At 43.3% G+C, this 21738-nt stretch overlaps 2 protein-coding genes across 4 annotated transcripts in view; one reads left to right on the top strand and one right to left on the bottom strand.

Moving 5' to 3' along the window:
* Positions 1-21738, bottom strand: part of LOC135463973 (V-type proton ATPase subunit H-like) — a 28941-nt gene that overhangs the window by 5424 nt on the left and 1779 nt on the right. Inside the window, exons 3-9 of the mRNA XM_064741445.1 lie at positions 20231-20330; positions 15250-15339; positions 14531-14644; positions 13315-13419; positions 4519-4616; positions 2462-2572; positions 836-920 (exon numbers count right to left, since the gene is read on the bottom strand). Coding sequence (XP_064597515.1) covers positions 836-920; positions 2462-2572; positions 4519-4616; positions 13315-13419; positions 14531-14644; positions 15250-15339; positions 20231-20330 — 703 coding nt within the window. The remainder of the gene's footprint in view (positions 1-835; positions 921-2461; positions 2573-4518; positions 4617-13314; positions 13420-14530; positions 14645-15249; positions 15340-20230; positions 20331-21738) is intronic.
* Positions 20260-21738, top strand: part of LOC135463971 (solute carrier family 25 member 32-like) — a 31425-nt gene continuing 29946 nt past the window's right edge. For 2 of the 3 annotated variants that reach the window (XM_064741441.1, XM_064741440.1), the window contains exon 1: positions 20297-20347. Coding sequence is in view for 1 of the 3 variants with exons in the window: in XM_064741442.1 (XP_064597512.1) it covers positions 20344-20347 (4 nt within the window). In the remaining 2 variants the exon portion in view is untranslated. Of the gene's footprint in view, positions 20348-21738 lie in introns of all 3 variants that reach the window. The other variant, XM_064741442.1, reaches the window with a different exon arrangement.

Raw genomic sequence — 21738 nt, 5'->3', positions numbered from 1 at the left:
CAAGCTACAGTTATGGCAGCGCTCTCCTCGGTTTCCTTATTACATTTCAATACAAATTTGATTAAACTGAGCATTAAACTTGAGCATTTTCTTTTGTCACACAGGCAAAGGTTATCACATGCTACTATGTCCAAATAAAACAAACACATGAATTAACCGACAGACACTGCCCAAAATTCATTCCCTTATATAGGCTTATGTCATTACATTTGAAATCAAATTTGATTTAAGTGTTACTGACTGCTACAAACTGATGAATGAGCAGATATCACAAAAGTTAATGAAATCAAAAGGCTGAGGTCATGATGCATCCTGATTGGTCCATTAGTTCTGGACAGACAATATCAAACAGGATGGTTATGATGACTGATAAGGGCCACGGGATGCCTCCAGTAATACCAAGGGCAATGATGCGAAGGGACATAGTTGAGATGCAAAGAGGCGAAGTTGCAATGCAAAGGGGAGAAGTTGGGTGTGAAGGGGCGAATTCTCTTCACCACAACTTCGCTACCTCGCCCTTGATATTACTGGAGGTGCACTGTGGCCCTTACCAGCCATCACAAATGCTGGACAGCACAAGCACAATGTGTTGAGAGCAGACATGAGCTGATTTATTTATTTCTCTCTCTCTCTCTCTCTCTCAAGAATTTTTCACTTTTATGACAGCTCTCAGTTTTTAGGGATGGAGGAAACTGAAGTGCCTGGGATAACTTATTGAGGACATTGATCTCTGAGGCCCCACAGGCATATGAGCTGATACATTCATTCAGAGAGTCACGGATGTGGAAACTGCAGGCTTTCCTGACCAGTTCTGGGGGAAGCCAGAGTTACCTACCCTGAATGTCGCCAGAATGATCCTCGAGACTTTCTCCTTCACAGATTCGCTCAGAATGTCAGACAAGATCGGAATGATGTTATATCTGAAATAAAAAAAAACATAAGGTAATGATAATTTCACAAAATCCAAAACAGTACACTTTTACGGGATTCAACTGAAATGTAATGTGTTTTGTACTCGTATATTATTTTGTGACATTCAAATATTAGGGGGGGAAAATGGCTTTCCAAATGCAGCCTTGCAGCTAATGAGTTTGTGAACTAAGAAAAGCAACTATGAGGGAAAGAACAATGAGTGGATGGGGGGACTTTTAAATAAAACCCAACGGCTGAATGCATGAATGAATGAAACCGTTATTTGAAGACAGCAGCTCTGTCAGATTGAACAATTTGCTCTTCCCAGAAGTCGTCTATAACAATACATGAACACTGAACCAGTACAAACAGTATATACAATTCCATTTTTTAAAGACATGAAAACTGTCAATAATACATCACTACATATATCAGCTTATATCAATTTACTGGTTGAAATGATTTTTCAAATAACATGACTTTAAAGCAGAAAGTTACGGTGCTGTTTTGATTAGACATTCTAAACTGTTCCAAGCATGACAGCCCACTACTGTAAACCTGTTTTTATAATGGTTACAGTTATGCTTAAACAAACAAGCTGATGGGAAATACAGCAGAAGCAATCTTCACAGGTTGAAATGATGGGAAATACAGCAGAAGCAATCTTTACAGGTTGAGCTGATGGGAAATACAGCAGAAGCAATCTTTACAGGTTGTGCTGATGGGAAATACAGCAGAAGCAATCTTTACAGGTTGTGCTGATGGGAAATACAGCAGAAGCAATCTTTACAGGTTGTGCTAATGGAAATACAGCAGAAGCAATCTTTACAGGTTGTGCTGATGGGAAATACAGCAGAAGCAATCTTTATAGGTTGTGCTGATGGGAAATACAGCAGAAGCAATCTTTACCGGTTATGCTGATGGGAAATACAGCAGAAGCAATCTTTACAGGTTATGCTGATGGGAAATACAGCAGAAGCAATCTTTACAATTATGCTGATGGGAAATACAGCATAAGCAATCTTTACAGGTTATGCTGTTATCATCATTTTTCCAACAATATTCATTTATTTATTTTTTGGTTTGATTGGTGTTTTATGCCGTACTGAAGAATATTTCATTTATTTGACAGCAGCCAGCATTATGGTGGGGGAAACTGGGCACAGCCAGTGACCATCCACAGGTTGCTGGCAGACCTTCTCACGTATGGTCGGAAAGTAAACAAGCATGAGCTGGACTTGACCTCACAGCAACCACATTGTTGCAAAGCTTCTGGATCATTATGCTGCGCTAGCATGTTAACCAACTGAACCATGGAGGCCCCCCTCCAACAATATTGAGGTTGAATTACTCATTTAGTGATTTTGAGGGCAGTGTTGTGGTTGAATTTAACATTTGATCACTTTGCTGACAATACTGAGGTTGAATTTACCCATTTAGTGATTTTGCAGGCAGTGTTGTGGTTGAATTTAAAACCTGATCATTCAATCATTCATTCACTTACTTCTATATTGCTGTGCTGTGTTTAACATGAAATTTACCCACTTACTTGGTCATTTTGCCAACAATGTTGACGTTGAAGGAGAGACACCAGAGGCAGAAAGAGAGTTGGTACTGGATCTGAAAGCCCATCTTACTGCCCGCCAGCACCGACACAATCCTGTAAGTAACCATAGTGACAAGTCATGTGACTCAAACATGTTCAACCGGTGACAAAGTGTAATCGCAGTCCTCAAATCAGTAGACAGGTGCATAATGTTATTCATAATCTTCTGATATGTGTTGCAAGTTACAGGTAATTTTTACTGTTCTGTACACATCAGTCTGTACACATCACTCTGTAGCCATCAGTCTGTGCACATCACTCTGTAGCCATCAGTCTGTGCACATCACTCTCTACGCATCACTCTGTACGTATCACTCCATACACATCAGTCTGTACACATCACTCTGTAGCCATCAGTCTGTGCACATCACTCTGTAGCCATCAGTCTGCGCACATCACTCTCTACGCATCACTGTACGTATCACTCTGTATACATCAGTCTGTATACATCGCTCTGTACACATCAATCTGTACACACATCACTCTGTACGCACCAGTCTGTACACACCACTCTGTACACATCACTCTATACACATCACAATGTACACATCAGCCTGTACACATCAGTCTCCAGGTTTAAACATCATGCTACTTTCTAACAAATACAAAGTGATGAGCAATACGTTCAAATTCTAAGGCTAGTTTTGACGTGCTAAATTCTGGTTCAAAAAGTTTTCACATACAGTGTGCTAAAATGCTCTTAACTATCCCTGTGCATATTTTTCATCAATGGTTGGGAATTTACGTATACAACATCACCAAACAACTAATCACCTTCTCCAAATGACATCCACAAAGAACTAACCACCTTCTCCAAATGATATCCACAGAGAACTAACCACCTTCTCCAAATGACATCAACAAAGAACTAACCACCTTCTCCAAATGATATCCACAGAGAACTAACCACCTTCTCCAAATGACATCAACAAAGAACTAACCAACTTCTCCAAATGACATCAACAAAGAACTAACCACCTTCTCCAAATGATATCCACAAAGAACTAACCACCTTCTCCAAATGATATCCACAAAGAACTAACCACCTTCTCCAAACCAACAAGAGCGCAGTATTGTAGACTGACATCACATCAACAAAGAACCAACCACCTTCTCCAAATGACATCCACAAAGAACTAACCACCTTCTCCAAATGACATCCACAAAGAACTAACCACCTTCTCCAAATGACATCCACAAAGAACTAACCGCCTTCTCCAAACCAACAAGAGCGCAGTATTGTAGACTGACGTCACATCAACAAAGAACCAACCACCTTCTCCAAATGACATCCACAAAGAACTAACCATCTTCTCCAAATGACATCAACAAAGAACTAACCACCTTCTCCAAACCAACAAGAGCGCACTATTGTTGATTGACATCACATCAACAAATAACCAACCACCTTCTCCAAACCAACAAGAGCGCACTACTGTAGATTGACATCACATCAACAAAGAACCAACCACCTTCTCCAAACCAACAAGAGCGCACTACTGTAGATTGACATCACATCAACAAAGAACTAACCACCTTCTCCAAACCAACAAGAGCGCACTATTGTTGATTGACATCACATCAACAAAGAACCAACCACCTTCTCCAAACCAACAAGAGCGCACTACTGTAGATTGACATCACAACTGCAGGTTACCATCACTTGGACCTTAGGAAGACTATAGTATCAATCTTCTTTTACGACCCAGGAAGAAAACTGAGTTTTAAGCCTTTTGTTATTTTACATGTTAGGACACATCCTAAACTGTGTATTAAGAAACAAAAAAACATGTATACTTTAAACTGCCTACCACAGTACCGATGATAAAATTATTAATTTATTTATTTGATTGATGTTTTATGCCGTACTCAACAATATGTCACTTATGCGATGGCAGCAAGCATTATGGTGGGAGCAAACCCTCAAAGCCTTGGGAAAACCATGACCATCCACAGGTTGCTGCCAGACCTCCCATGAGCAAAAGTACAAGTGAACTCACGTGCTGATACCGTCCACTTCCACAAAGGCCTCTCTGTAGCCATCTATCCTCAGCATCATCTGTAAACACCTGGCCGCAGTCTGCAGGTACTCGTTATTCTGCACAAAGACAAACATAGGACAAGTATCATAGACACCTGGCCGCAGTCTGCAGGTACTTGTTATTCTGCACAAAGACAAACATAGGACAAGTATCATAGACACCTGGCCGCAGTCTGCAGGTACTTGTTATTCTGCACAAAGACAAACATAGGACAAGTATCATAGACACCTGGCCACAGTCTATAGGTACTTGTTATTCTGCACAAAGACAAACATAGGACAAGTATCATAGACACCTGGCCGCAGTCTGCAGGTACTCATTATTCTGCACAAAGACAAACATAGGACAAGTATCATAGACACCTGGCCGCAGTCTGCAGGTACTTGTTATTCTGCACAAAGACAAACATAGGACAAGTATCATAGACACCTGGCCGCAGTCTACAGGTACTCTTGATTCTGCACAATGACAAACATAGGACAAGTATCATAGACACCTGGCCGCAGTCTACAGGTACTCTTGATTCTGCACAATGACAAACATAGGACAAGTATCATAGACACCTGGCCACAGTCTGCAGGTACTCTTGATTCTGCACAAAGACAAACATAGGACGAGTATCATAGACACCTGGCCGCAGTCTGCAGGTACTCGTTATTCTGCACAAAGACAAACATAGGACGAGTATCATAGACACCTGGCCACAGTCTGCAGGTACTCTTGATTCTGCACAAAGACAAACATAGGACGAGTATCATAGACACCTGGCCGCAGTCTACAGGTACTCTTAATTCTGCACAAAGACAAGCATAGGACAAGTATCATAGACACCTGGCCACAGTCTGCAGGTACTCTTGATTCTGCACAATGACAAACATAGGACGAGTATCATAGACACCTGGCCGCAGTCTGCAGGTACTTGTTATTCTGCACAATGACAAACATAGGACAAGTATCATAAACACCTGGCCGCAGTCTACAGGTACTCTTGATTCTGCACAATGACAAACATAGGACAAGTATCATAGACACCTGGCCGCAGTCTGCAGGTACTCTTGATTCTGCACAATGACAAACATAGGACGAGTATCATAGACACCTGGCTGCAGTCTACAGGTACTTGTTATTCTGCACAAAGACAAACATAGGACAAGTATCATAGACACCTGGCCGCAGTCTGCAGGTACTCTTGATTCTGCACAAGGACAAACATAGGACGAGTATCATAGACACCTGGCCGCAGTCTACAGGTACTCTTGATTCTGCACAATGACAAACACAGGACGAGTATCATAGACACCTGGCCACAGTCTACAGGTACTCATTATTCCGCACAATGACAAACATAGGACAAGTATCATAGACACCTGGCCGCAGTCTGCAGGTACTCTTGATTCTGCACAAAGACAAACATAGGACGAGTATCATATACACCTGGCCACAGTCTACAGGTACTCATTATTCTGCACAATGACAAACATAGGACAAGTATCATAAACACCTGGCCGCAGTCTACAGGTACTCTTGATTCTGCACAATGACAAACATAGGACGAGTATCATAGACACCTGGCTGCAGTCTGCAGGTACTCTTGATTCTGCACAAAGACAAACATAGGACGAGTATCATAGACACCTGGCCACAGTCTACAGGCACTCTTGATTCTGCACAAAGACAAACATAGGATGAGTATCATAGACACCTGGCCGCAGTCTACAGGTACTCATTATTCTGCACAATGACAAACATAGGACAAGTATCATAGACACCTGGCCGCAGTCTGCAGGTACTCTTGATTCTGCACAAAGACAAACATAGGACGAGTATCATAGACACCTGGCCACAGTCTACAGGCACTCTTGATTCTGCACAAAGACAAACATAGGATGAGTATCATAGACACCTGGCCGCAGTCTACAGGTACTCATTATTCCGCACAATGACAAACATAGGACAAGTATCATAGACACCTGGCCGCAGTCTGCAGGTACTCTTGATTCTGCACAAAGACAAACATAGGACGAGTATCATAGACACCTGGCCACAGTCTACAGGCACTCTTGATTCTGCACAAAGACAAACATAGGATGAGTATCATAGACACCTGGCCGCAGTCTACAGGTACTCATTATTCTGCACAATGACAAACATAGGACAAGTATCATAGACACCTGGCCGCGGTCTACAGGTACTCTTGATTCTGCACAAAGACAAACATAGGACGAGTATCATAGACACCTGGCCGCAGTCTACAGGTACTCATTATTCTGCACAAAGACAAACATAGGACGAGTATCATAAACACCTGGCCGCAGTCTACAGGTACTTGTTATTCTGCACAAAGACAAACACAGGACGAGTATCATAGACACCTGGCCACAGTCTACAGGTACTTGTTATTCTGCACAATGACAAACATAGGACAAGTATCATAGACACCTGGCCACAGTCTACAGGTACTTGTTATTCTGGACAATGACAAACATAGGACAAGTATCATAGACACCTGGCCACAGTCTACAGGTACTCATTATTCTGCACAATGACAAACATAGAGGACAAGTATCATAGACACCTGGCCGCAGTCTACAGGTACTCATTATTCTGCACAATGACAAACATAGAGGACAAGTATCATAGACACCTGGCCGCAGTCTACAGGTACTCTTGATTCTGCACAATGACAAACATAGGACAAGTATCATAGACACCTGGCCACAGTCTGCAGGTACTCATTATTCTGCACAATGACAAACATAGGACGAGTATCATAGACACCTGGCCGCAGTCTACAGGTACTCTTAATTCTGCACAAAGACAAGCATAGGACGAGTATCATAAACACCTGGCCACAGTCTACAGGTACTCTTGATTCTGCACAAAGACAACCATAGGACAAGTATCATAGACACCTGGCCGCAGTCTGCAGGTACTTGTTATTCTGCACAAAGACAAACATAGAGGACAAGTATCATAAACACCTGGCCACAGTCTGCAGGTACTCATTATTCTGCACAAAGACAAACATAGGACAAGTATCATAGACACCTGGCCGCAGTCTGCAGGTACTTGTTATTCTGCACAAAGACAAACATAGAGGACAAGTATCATAAACACCTGGCCACAGTCTGCAGGTACTCTTGATTCTGCACAAGGACAAACATAGGACGAGTATCATATACACCTGGCCACAGTCTACAGGTACTTGTTATTCTGCACAAAGACAAACATAGGACAAGTATCATAAACACCTGGCCGCAGTCTGCAGGTACTCTTGATTCTGTACAAGGACAAACATAGGACGAGTATCATATACACCTGGCCACAGTCTACAGGTACTCATTATTCTGCACAATGACAAACATAGGACGAGTATCATAGACACCTGGCCGCAGTCTACAGGTACTCTTAATTCTGCACAAAGACAAACATAGGACGAGTATCATAAACACCTGGCCACAGTCTACAGGTACTCTTGATTCTGCACAAAGACAAGCATAGGACAAGTATCATAGACACCTGGCCGCAGTCTACAGGTACTCTTAATTCTGCACAAAGACAAACATAGGACAAGTATCATATACACCTGGCCACAGTCTACAGGTACTCATTATTCTGCACAATGACAAACATAGGACGAGTATCATAGACACCTGGCCGCAGTCTACAGGTACTCTTAATTCTGCACAAAGACAAGCATAGGACAAGTATCATAGACACCTGGCCGCAGTCTACAGGTACTCTTGATTCTGCACAAAGACAAACATAGGACAAGTATCATAGACACCTGGCCGCAGTCTGCAGGTACTTGTTATTCTGCACAAAGACAAACATAGAGGACAAGTATCATAAACACCTGGCCACAGTCTGCAGGTACTCTTGATTCTGCACAAGGACAAACATAGGACGAGTATCATATACACCTGGCCACAGTCTACAGGTACTCATTATTCTGCACAATGACAAACATAGGACAAGTATCATAAACACCTGGCCGCAGTCTACAGGTACTCTTGATTCTGCACAATGACAAACATAGGACGAGTATCATAGACACCTGGCTGCAGTCTGCAGGTACTCATTATTCTGCACAATGACAAACATAGGACAAGTATCATAAACACCTGGCCACAGTCTACAGGTACTCTTGATTCTGCACAAAGACAAACATAGGACGAGTATCATAGACACCTGGCCACAGTCTACAGGCACTCTTGATTCTGCACAAAGACAAACATAGGATGAGTATCATAGACACCTGGCCGCAGTCTACAGGTACTCATTATTCTGCACAATGACAAACATAGGACAAGTATCATAGACACCTGGCCGCGGTCTACAGGTACTCTTGATTCTGCACAAAGACAAACATAGGACGAGTATCATAGACACCTGGCCGCAGTCTACAGGTACTCATTATTCTGCACAAAGACAAACATAGGACGAGTATCATAAACACCTGGCCGCAGTCTACAGGTACTTGTTATTCTGCACAAAGACAAACACAGGACGAGTATCATAGACACCTGGCCACAGTCTACAGGTACTTGTTATTCTGCACAAAGACAAACATAGGACAAGTATCATAGACACCTGGCCACAGTCTACAGGTACTTGTTATTCTGCACAATGACAAACATAGGACAAGTATCATAGACACCTGGCCACAGTCTACAGGTACTCATTATTCTGCACAATGACAAACATAGAGGACAAGTATCATAGACACCTGGCCGCAGTCTACAGGTACTCATTATTCTGCACAATGACAAACATAGAGGACAAGTATCATAGACACCTGGCCGCAGTCTACAGGTACTCTTGATTCTGCACAATGACAAACATAGGACAAGTATCATAGACACCTGGCCACAGTCTGCAGGTACTCTTGATTCTGTACAAGGACAAACATAGGACGAGTATCATATACACCTGGCCACAGTCTACAGGTACTCTTGATTCTGCACAAAGACAAACATAGGACGAGTATCATAGACACCTGGCCGCAGTCTACAGGTACTCATTATTCTGCACAAAGACAAACATAGGACGAGTATCATAAACACCTGGCCACAGTCTACAGGTACTCTTGATTCTGCACAAAGACAAGCATAGGACAAGTATCATAGACACCTGGCCGCAGTCTACAGGTACTCTTAATTCTGCACAAAGACAAACATAGGACAAGTATCATATACACCTGGCCACAGTCTACAGGTACTCATTATTCTGCACAATGACAAACATAGGACGAGTATCATAGACACCTGGCCGCAGTCTACAGGTACTCTTAATTCTGCACAAAGACAAGCATAGGACAAGTATCATAGACACCTGGCCGCAGTCTACAGGTACTCTTGATTCTGCACAAAGACAAACATAGGACAAGTATCATAGACACCTGGCCGCAGTCTGCAGGTACTTGTTATTCTGCACAAAGACAAACATAGAGGACAAGTATCATAAACACCTGGCCACAGTCTGCAGGTACTCTTGATTCTGCACAAGGACAAACATAGGACGAGTATCATATACACCTGGCCACAGTCTACAGGTACTCATTATTCTGCACAATGACAAACATAGGACGAGTATCATAGACACCTGGCCGCAGTCTACAGGTACTCTTAATTCTGCACAAAGACAAACATAGGACAAGTATCATAGACACCTGGCCGCAGTCTACAGGTACTCTTGATTCTGCACAATGACAATCATAGGACAAGTATCATAGACACCTGGCCACAGTCTACAGGTACTCTTGATTCTGCACAAAGACAAACATAGGACGAGTATCATATACACCTGGCCACAGTCTACAGGTACTTGTTATTCTGCACAAAGACAAACATAGGACAAGTATCATAGACACCTGGCCACAGTCTGCAGGTACTCTTGATTCTGCACAAAGACAAACATAGGACAAGTATCATATACACCTGGCCACAGTCTACAGGTACTTGTTATTCTGCACAAAGACAAACATAGGACAAGTATCATAGACACCTGGCCACAGTCTGCAGGTACTCTTGATTCTGCACAAAGACAAACATAGGACAAGTATCATAGACACCTGGCCGCAGTCTGCAGGTACTTGTTATTCTGCACAAAGACAAACAGAGGACAAGTATCATAGACACCTGGCCGCAGTCTACAGGTACTCTTGATTCTGCACAAAGACAAACATAGGACAAGTATCATAGACACCTGGCCGCAGTCTGCAGGTACTTGTTATTCTGCACAAGGACAAACATAGGACAAGTATCATAGACACCTGGCCGCAGTCTGCAGGTAAGGTACTCTTGATTCTGCACAAAGACAAACATAGGACGAGTATCATAGACACCTGGCCACAGTCTACAGGTACTCTTGATTCTGCACAAAGACAAACATAGGACGAGTATCATAAACACCTGGCTACAGTCTACAGGTACTCTTGATTCTGCACAAAGACAAACACAGGACGAGTATCATAGACACCTGGCCACAGTCTACCGGTACTTGTTATTCTGCACAATGACAAACATAGGAGGAGTATCATAGACACCTGGCCACAGTCTACAGGTACTCTTGATTCTGCACAAAGACAAACATAGGACGAGTATCATAAACACCTGGCTACAGTCTACAGGTACTCTTGATTCTGCACAAAGACAAACATAGGACAAGTATCATTAACACCTGGCTACAGTCTGCAGGTACTCTTGATTCTGCACAAAGACAAACATAGGACGAGTATCATAGACACCTGGCCGCAGTCTACAGGTACTCATTATTCTGCACAATGACAAACATAGGACGAGTATCATAGACACCTGGCCACAGTCTACAGGTACTCTTGATTCTGCACAATGACAAACATAGGACAAGTATCATAGACACCTGGCCGCAGTCTACAGGTACTCTTAATTCTGCACAAAGACAAGCATAGGACAAGTATCATAGACACCTGGCCGCAGTCTACAGGTACTCATTATTCTGCACAATGACAATCATAGGACAAGTATCATAGACACCTGGCCACAGTCTACAGGTACTCTTGATTCTGCACAATGACAAACATAGGACAAGTATCATAGACACCTGGCCACAGTCTACAGGTACTCTTGATTCTGCACAATGACAAACATAGGACGAGTATCATAGACACCTGGCCGCAGTCTACAGGTACTCTTGATTCTGCACAATGACAAACATAGGACGAGTATCATAGACACCTGGCCGCAGTCTACAGGTACTCATTATTCTGCACAATGACAAACATAGGACGAGTATCATAGACACCTGGCCACAGTCTACAGGTACTCTTGATTCTGCACAATGACAAACATAGGACAAGTATCATAGACACCTGGCCGCAGTCTACAGGTACTCATTATTCTGCACAATGACAAACATAGGACAAGTATCATAAACACCTGGCTACAGTCTACAGGTACTCTTGATTCTGCACAAAGACAAACATAGGACAAGTATCATTAACACCTGGCTACAGTCTGCAGGTACTCTTGATTCTGCACAAAGACAAACATAGGACGAGTATCATAGACACCTGGCCGCAGTCTACAGGTACTCATTATTCTGCACAATGACAAACATAGGACGAGTATCATAGACACCTGGCCACAGTCTACAGGTACTCATTATTCTGCACAATGACAAACATAGGACAAGTATCATTAACACCTGGCTACAGTCTGCAGGTACTCTTGATTCTGCACAATGACAAACATAGGACGAGTATCATAGACACCTGGCCGCAGTCTACAGGTACTCTTGATTCTGCACAATGACAAACATAGGACGAGTATCATAGACACCTGGCCGCAGTCTACAGGTACTCATTATTCTGCACAATGACAAACATAGGACGAGTATCATAGACACCTGGCCACAGTCTACAGGTACTCTTGATTCTGCACAATGACAAACATAGGACAAGTATCATTAACACCTGGCTACAGTCTGCAGGTACTCTTGATTCTGCACAATGACAAACATAGGACGAGTATCATAGACACCTGGCCGCAGTCTACAGGTACTCTTGATTCTGCACAATGACAAACATAGGACGAGTATCATAGACACCTGGCTACAGTCTACAGGTACTTGTTATTATGCACAAAGACTATCATATTATATGTAGGACAAACCCCGGTCTGCAGTGTGCAGGACCTTGTTATTCTCCACACTGCAGATCGGTGTTTGTCTGAGATACGTTAAGCACCAATACTTCGTATCTGTCTACATGTAGCATCATGCAAAATATTTTTTTACTTGACTGGTGTTTTACGTTGAACTCAAAAATATTTCACTTTATAAATTATACAATGGCAGCCTGCTTTATAGGCTGAGGGTCCCACATCTGATGGACAATATCACATGCCTTATTTTCCCAACAGTACTCCTTGAAACAAACAAGAGCCATCAGAAGATGTGTTGGCAATTTTTCCAAAAAGATCTATAAAGTTTCATGAAAGCTCATTCATCAGTGCTGCTGACAAGATCTCAAGTCCAAATTCTACTGTGTACATCACCTTTTACCATATACTGGAGGCATAAAGAGGAGAGAGCCAAATTTTAAACAAAACAATTCTTACAACAACAACATTCCTCATCCCCATCAACCGGATCGTCATCACATAACTGAGTACGCCGTTACATGTAAATACCAATTACATATAAACAAATCATTGCTTATTGTCCACTGTCCACAAAAACATTTAGACAGCCGTTTAAAGATGAAGAGCTTACCGGAAGTTTGAGCTGATCTTTCAGCCATGTGAGGTAAAAGTGAAGATCGTTCTTGTCCATGGGATCTTTGCTCCAGCATGCAATCTTTGCGATGATTCGACTCGTCTACAAAACAGGGACAAAAAACATATGGAAATCTGATCTAGATGACACTATTTGATTTGATGAAAAACACATGTAGGGGGTCAAACTTACTATTTATTTATTTACTTAATTGATGTTCTACATCTTACTCAAGAATATTTCATTTACAAGACCGCAGCCAATATTATGGTGGGAGGAAACCGAGCAGAGCCCTGGGAGAACACTCAACCATCTGCAGATTGCTGCCAGGCCTTCTCATGCTTGGCTGGAAAGGAAGCCAGTATGAACTGAACTTGGACAGGGAATCACACTGCTGAGAGGCCCCTGGGTCAACGTGCAACGTTAGCACCCTAAACAATAGGCCACAGCGTCGCCACAATGCTTTACGTGTACCTAGCCATCACCTCATTGATAACATAACGATAGAATCTTAATTATAATGGATATGTATTGTGTTGATTTATTCTATCATCACTACATGTAACTGACTGCAATTTAATGAGGCAACTTTCCCCCTCACTATGGCAACTTTCTGTAATTCTTCAGATATTTTGCATGTTTGTAAGGGGTTTATTAAAGCATATTGTGAATACATTATTTTGCATGGACTGATTAAATTATACGTTTTGTAAAGCCCTGAAATTGGCCAACCCAACCAATTAAGTTTCATCTCCACAATCAAATTAAAACTGCAAAAATTGAACTGAAAGTTGCTCTTTGATGTGCCAAAATGTTGAGGATTTAGGGTAGATCTAAGCTGAGTTAACTATTGTTCCTCACAATTCACAGGACTACATTATCATTATGCTCACAAAATGTCATCATCACTATGGCCAGGATGAACAACAGAATACAAAAGTCAGCACCAAAATAAATTTGGACCGGAAAAATCTCCAATATCCAACAATTCATTTAGTATCTTATAATGAAATTATTATCAGGCTAATACCGATTTATACTGAAGCCATTACCTGATTTACAATGAAGCCATTACCTGATTTACAATAAAGCTGTTACCTGATTTATTATGAAGCCATTACCTGATTTACAATGAAGCCATTACGTGATTTACAATGAAGCCGTTACCTGCTTTATAATGAAGCCATTACCTGCTTTACAATGAAGCCATTACCTGATTTATAATGAAGCCATCATTTCTGTTGAGCAGGTGCAGGAATGGGGTCCACACACTGTCTTTACTCTTCCTGGCATATTCCTTGAATTTCTCCACTCTTGACTTGTCTTCCTGTTAAAGGGAAAGTAACAGTAGTTACAACTTGGTTACATAATTACAGCATTACAACACTAGAGTTACAACATGAAAGTTACATCTTCACAACAGCAAGTTTAGAACATAACTAAACTATAGTTATATAATATGTGTCCGTACACACATTACAGGACTTTTTTTACAATATGTATACCACAAACCTTTGACTAACTTTCCCACACGACACAGATGTTTTCATGCACATGTGACACAGATGTTTTCATGCACATGTGACCCACAGGTTTTCATCCACATGTGACATACACATTTTCCTCCACATGTGACACACTTTTTCATCCACATGTCAAACACAGGTTTTCTTCCACATGTGACACACACACTTCCATCCACATGTGACACACAGGTTTTCATCCACATGTGACACACAGGTTTTCATCCACATGTGACACAGGTTTTCATCCATATGTGACACATAGGTTTTCATTCACATGGTGACACACAGGTTTCATCCACATGTGACACACAGGTTTTCATTCACATATGACACCCAAGTTTTTATCCACTAAGTGTCTTGCTGCTGCCTATATATGGCCACCTTACAGTAATGTCACCCTACTTGCCTGTAGCACATCATCCAGCATGGTCAGTATGTACTGGACAGTCTGGTCCTTAGCTATATGACCCATCAGGTTCAGGAAAGTCTTCACAAACTGAAAACAGAATCATGTCTCACAGTTTTATTACACATATGAATGCATGATCGGGATATTTAGATTTCAAGTGCATACGGAAAATGACATTTATTCAGTATGACATTTTCATCAATGAATGGAACTACACAAATGCTGATGGGTGAGGGGTTGGGATGGGGTCAGGTGTAAGAGAGAGACTTCAGGTGTAGTGTTTGATATCATACCTGCATGGAGTGATCCTGGAGAATCTTAGCTCTCACGTCAGCACTGACTTGGTCAAATGGGGAGGGGTATGGGGTTGAGTGGTCAGGATGGGGTCAGGTGTATTACAGAGAGACTTCAGGTGTAGTGTCTGATGTCATACCTGCATGGAGTGATCCTGGAGAATCTTAGCTCTGGCCTCAGCACTGACTTGGTCAAATGTGAAGGGGTATGGGGTTGAGTGGTCAGGATGGGGTCAGGTGTATTACAGAGAGACTTCAGGTATAGTGTCTGATGTCATACCTGCATGGAGTGATCCTGGAGAATCTTAGCTCTGGCCTCAGCACTGACTTGGTCAAATGGGGAGGGGTATGAGGTTGAGTGGTCAGGAGGGGATCAGGTGTATTACAGAGAAACTCCAGGTGTAGTGTTTGATGTCATACCTGCATGGAGTGATCCTGGAGAATCTTAGCTCTGGCCTCAGCGCTGACTTGGTCAAATGGGGAGGGGTATGGGGTTGAGTGGTCAGGAGGGGGTCAGGTGCATTACAGAGAGACTTCAGGTGTAGTGTTTGATGTCATACCTGCATGGAGTGATCCTGGAGAGTCTTAGCTCTCACCTCAGCACTGACTTGGTCAAATGGGAAGGGGTATGGGGTTGAGTGGTCAGGAGGGGGTCAGGTGCATTACAGAGAGACTTCAGGTGTAGTGTTTGATGTCATACCTACATGGACTGATTCTGGAGAATCTTAGCTCTCACCTCAGCACTGACTTGGTCAAATGTGAAGGGGTATGGGGTTGAGTGGTCAGGAGGGGGTCAGGTGTATTACAGAGAGACTTCAGGTGTAGTGTTTGATGTCATACCTACATGGACTGATTCTGGAGAATCTTAGCTCTCACCTCAGCACTGACTTGGTCAAATGGGGAGGGGTATGGGGTTGAGTGGTCAGGAGGGGGTCAGGTGTATTACAGAGAGACTTCAAGTGTAGTGTTTGATGTCATACCTGCATGGAGTGATCCTGGAGAATCTTAGCTCTGGCCTCAGCACTGACTTGGTCAAATGTGAAGGGGTATGGGGTTGAGTGGTCAGGATGGGGTCAGGTGCATTACAGAGAGACTTCAGGTATAGTGTTTGATGTCATACCTGCATGGAGTGATCCTGGAGAATCTTAGCTCTCACCTCAGCACTGACTTGGTCAAATGGGAAGGGGTATGGGGTTGAGTGGTCAGGAGGGGGTCAGGTGCATTACAGAGAGACTTCAGGTGTAGTGTTTGATGTCATACCTACATGGAGTGATCCTGGAGAATCTTAGCTCTGGTCTCAGCACTTACTTGGTCAAATGGGGAGGGGTATGGGGTTGAGTGGTCAGGTGTATTACAGAGACTTCAGGTGTAGTGTTTGATGTCATACCTGCATGGAGTTATCCTGGAGAATCTTAGCTCTCACCTCAGCACTGACTTGGTCAAATGGGAAGGGGTATGGGGTTGAGTGGTCAGGAGGGGGTCAGGTGCATTACAGAGAGACTTCAAGTGTAGTGTTTGATGTCATACCTACATGGACTGATTCTGGAGAATCTTAGCTCTGGCCTCAGCACTGACTTGGTCAAATGGGGAGGGGTATGGGGTTGAGTGGTCAGGATGGGGTCAGGTGTATTACAGAGAGACTTCAGGTGTAGTGTTTGATGTCATACCTGCATGGAGTGATCCTGGAGAATCTTAGCTCTGGTCTCAGCACTTACTTAGTCAAATGGGGAGGGGTATGGGGTTGAGTGGTCAGGAGGGGGTGAGGTGCATTACAGAGACTTCAGGTGTAGTGTTTGATGTCATACCTGCATGGAGTGATCCTGGAGAATCTTAGCTCTGGCCTCAGCACTGACTTGATCAAATGGGGAGGGGTATGGGGTTGAGTGGTCAGGATGGGGTCAGGTGTATTACAGAGAGACTTCAGGTATAGTGTTTGATGTCATACCTGCATGGAGTGATCCTGGAGAATCTTAGCTCTGGCCTCATCACTGACTTGGTCAAATGGGAAGAGGTATGGGGTGGAGTGGTCAGGAGGGGGTGAGGTGCATTACAGAGAGACTTCAGGTGTAGTGAATCTTAGCTCTGGCCTCAGCACTGACTTGGTCAAATGTGAAGGGGTATGGGGTTGAGTGGTCAGGAGGGGGTCAGGTGCATTACAGAGACTTCAGGTGTAGTGTTTGATGTCATACCTGCATGGAGTGATCCTGGAGTCTTAGCACTCACCTCATCACTGACTTGGTCAAATGGGAAGAGGTATGGGGTTGAGTGGTCAGGAGGGGGTGAGCTGCATTACAGAGAGACTTCAGGTGTAGTGTTTGATGTCATACCTGCATGGAGTGATCCTGGAGAATCTTAGCTCTGGTCTCAGCACTTACTTGGTCAAATGGGGAGGGGTATGGGGTTGAGTGGTCAGGTGTATTACAGAGAGACTTCAGGTGTAGTGTTTGATGTCATACCTGCATGGAGTTATCCTGGAGAGTCTTAGCTCTCACCTCATCACTGACTTGGTCAAATGTGAAGGGGTATGGGGTTGAGTGGTCAGGAGGGGGTCAGGTGTATTACAGAGAGACTTCAAGTGTAGTGTTTGATGTCATACCTGCATGGAGTGATCCTGGAGAATCTTAGCTCTGGCCTCAGCACTGACTTGATCAAATGGGGAGGGGTATGGGGTTGAGTGGTCAGGATGGGGTCAGGTGTATTACAGAGAGACTTCAGGTGTAGTGTTTGATGTCATACCTGCATGGAGTGATCCTGGAGAATCTTAGCTCTCACCTCAGCACTGACTTGGTCAAATGGGGAGGGGTATGAGGTTGAGTGGTCAGGAGAGGGTCAGGTGTATTACAGAGAGACTTCAGGTGTAGTGTTTGATGTCATACCTGCATGGAGTGATCCTGGAGAATCTTAGCTCTGGTCTCAGCACTTACTTGGTCAAATGGGGAGGGGTATGGGGTTGAGTGGTCAGGTGTATTACAGAGAGACTTCAGGTGTAGTGTTTGATGTCATACCTGCATGGAGTTATCCTGGAGAGTCTTAGCTCTCACCTCATCACTGACTTGGTCAAATGTGAAGGGGTATGGGGTTGAGTGGTCAGGAGGGGGTCAGGTGTATTACAGAGAGACTTCAAGTGTAGTGTTTGATGTCATACCTGCATGGAGTGATCCTGGAGAATCTTAGCTCTGGCCTCAGCACTGACTTGATCAAATGGGGAGGGGTATGGGGTTGAGTGGTCAGGATGGGGTCAGGTGTATTACAGAGAGACTTCAGGTATAGTGTTTGATGTCATACCTGCATGGAGTGATCCTGGAGAATCTTAGCTCTGGCCTCAGCACTGACTTGGTCAAATGTGAAGGGGTATGGGGTTGAGTGGTCAGGAGGGGGTCAGGTGTATTACAGAGAGACTTCAAGTGTAGTGTTTGATGTCATACCTGCATGGAGTGATCCTGGAGAATCTTAGCTCTGGCCTCAGCACTGACTTGGTCAAATGGGGAGGGGTATGGGGTTGAGTGGTCAGGATGGGGTCAGGTGTATTACAGAGAGACTTCAGGTGTAGTGTTTGATGTCATACCTGCATGGAGTGATCCTGGAGAATCTTAGCTCTGGCCTCAGCACTGACTTGGTCAAATGTGAAGGGGTATGGGGTTGAGTGGTCAGGAGGGGGTCAGGTGTATTACAGAGAGACTTCAGGTGTAGTGTTTGATGTCATACCTGCATGGAGTGATCCTGGAGAATCTTAGCTCTGGCCTCAGCACTGACTTGGTCAAATGTGAAGGGGTATGGGGTTGAGTGGTCAGGATGGGGTCAGGTGTATTACAGAGAGACTTCAGGTATAGTGTCTGATGTCATACCTGCATGGAGTGATCCTGGAGAATCTTAGCTCTGGCCTCAGCACTGACTTGGTCAAATGGGGAGGGGTATGGGGTTGAGTGGTCAGGATGGGGTCAGGTGTATTACAGAGAGACTTCAAGTGTAGTGTTTGATGTCATACCTGCATGGAGTGATCCTGGAGAATCTTAGCTCTGGCCTCAGCACTGACTTGGTCAAATGTGAAGGGGTATGGGGTTGAGTGGTCAGGAGGGGGTCAGGTGTATTACAGAGAGACTTCAAGTGTAGTGTTTGATGTCATACCTGCATGGAGTGATCCTGGAGAATCTTAGCTCTGGCCTCAGCACTGACTTGGTCAAATGGGGAGGGGTATGGGGTTGAGTGGTCAGGATGGGGTCAGGTGTATTACAGAGAGACTTCAGGTGTAGTGTTTGATGTCATACCTGCATGGAGTGATCGTGGAGAATCTTAGCTCTGGCCTCAGCACTGACTTGGTCAAATGTGAAGGGGTATGGGGTTGAGTGGTCAGGAGGGGGTCAGGTGTATTACAGAGAGACTTCAGGTGTAGTGTTTGATGTCATACCTGCATGGAGTGATCCTGGAGAATCTTAGCTCTCACCTCAGCACTGACTTGGTCAAATGTGAAGGGGTATGGGGTTGAGTGGTCAGGAGGGGGTCAGGTGTATTACAGAGAGACTTCAGGTATAGTGTTTGATGTCATACCTGCATGGAGTGATCCTGGAGAATCTTAGCTCTGGCCTCAGCACTGACTTGGTCAAATGTGAAGGGGTATGGGGTTGAGTGGTCAGGAGGGGGTCAGGTGTATTACAGAGAGACTTCAGGTATAGTGTTTGATGTCATACCTGCATGGAGTGATCCTGGAGAATCTTAGCTCTGGTCTCAGCATTGGCCTGATCAAATCGAGAAATGAAGGAGTAGTCTTCTTGGGATATCATCTGACCTCTATAAACAAATCATGGGTAAGAATCTTATTGATTTATTTCATTGGTGGTTTATGCTGTACTAAAATATTTCACTTATACAATGGAGGCCAGCATTATGGTAGTAGGAAATCTAACAGAGCCTGGGGGGAACCCACGACCACTCGCAGGTTGCTGACAGACCTCGCCGCGGATGGGTGAGAATCTAACAGATAATATATGTACATGCATATTACATGTAGGGAGACATGACTCAGGGGATCTTAATGTGATCTCTATAAGTTCAAGTCCAACTCATGCTGGCTACCTTGCAGTAAGCAGGATCTCATGCGGGCTTCCTTTTCCTCTGCATGTTTAGGTCTGCAGCAACTTGCAGATGGTCGTGGGTTTCCCCCGGACTCTGCCCGGTTTCCTCCCACCACATATAGCTGGCCACTGTCATATAGGCCTAAGTGAAATATTCTTGAGTACAGCATAAAACACCAATCAACTAAATAACAAAATAAATATGCAACAATTACAGGAGGGAATCTAAGATATCTGGGCTCAACAGACAAATACAGGAGGGAATCAATAGACAAATACAGGTGGGAATCTAAGATATCTGGCCTCAACAGACAAATACAGGAGGGAATCTAAGGTATCTGGTCCACACAAATAAATACAGGTCAAAACATGAGATATCTGACCTCTACATACAAACACAGGTAAAAATCTGAAATATCATCTAATCTCTACAAACATATGTGAGTATTTTATTTTCCATGTGATTTACTAGTTACTAGTTAACATACTACTGCTTCAAGTTTTCAAGCTTTATGTCTGGATATATATATACTTATATATTTCTTTTAAATAACACTGAAACATTCAAATTATATGCATCATCCTCAACAAGTGATGAAATATGCAAAACAGCAAAGCCTATGAAATTAAAGCTCAAATCAGCACTTTTTAAAGTCATAAATTTGAGTCTAACCTAATTTGAGCTTGTACAATTCACAAGCCAAATGATCAAAATGAAAGGGAGGTAACTAGGTCCACAGCTCATTAAGCTCTGTGCAAAATACTATGGAACTATTAATCTACATATCATGTGTACATGTGTGCCTCGAGTTTGTAAGCAGAGAACACTTAAAACAGCTTAAAAATCTACACAAAACTGGATAAAATGTATGATGGTAACTGACCAGGTTCAGTGTAGTATAACCTTCCTCATAACTGTGACTGGGCTGAATTAAACTTGGCTATCTTAAAGGTTGAGAAAACATAAAAATGAAATAAAGCTCAGATGAAAGAGTGCAAAAAGTTATTCCTAAATGTGGTCTTCAATATTTTTTGTGATTTTTCCTTATGGAGAAAAAGACACTCGAAAAAAAATTTTGTATGGTGGGTGTTTGGAACCACCTTTTGGTATTTAGTCTTTGTTT

The sequence above is a fragment of the Liolophura sinensis genome, chromosome 3 (genome assembly GCF_032854445.1).
Source record: "Liolophura sinensis isolate JHLJ2023 chromosome 3, CUHK_Ljap_v2, whole genome shotgun sequence".
NCBI lineage: Eukaryota > Metazoa > Mollusca > Polyplacophora > Chitonida > Chitonidae > Liolophura > Liolophura sinensis.
The sequence above is the reverse complement of the archived record's forward strand: the minus strand, read 5'-3'. Positions and strand labels throughout refer to the sequence as shown.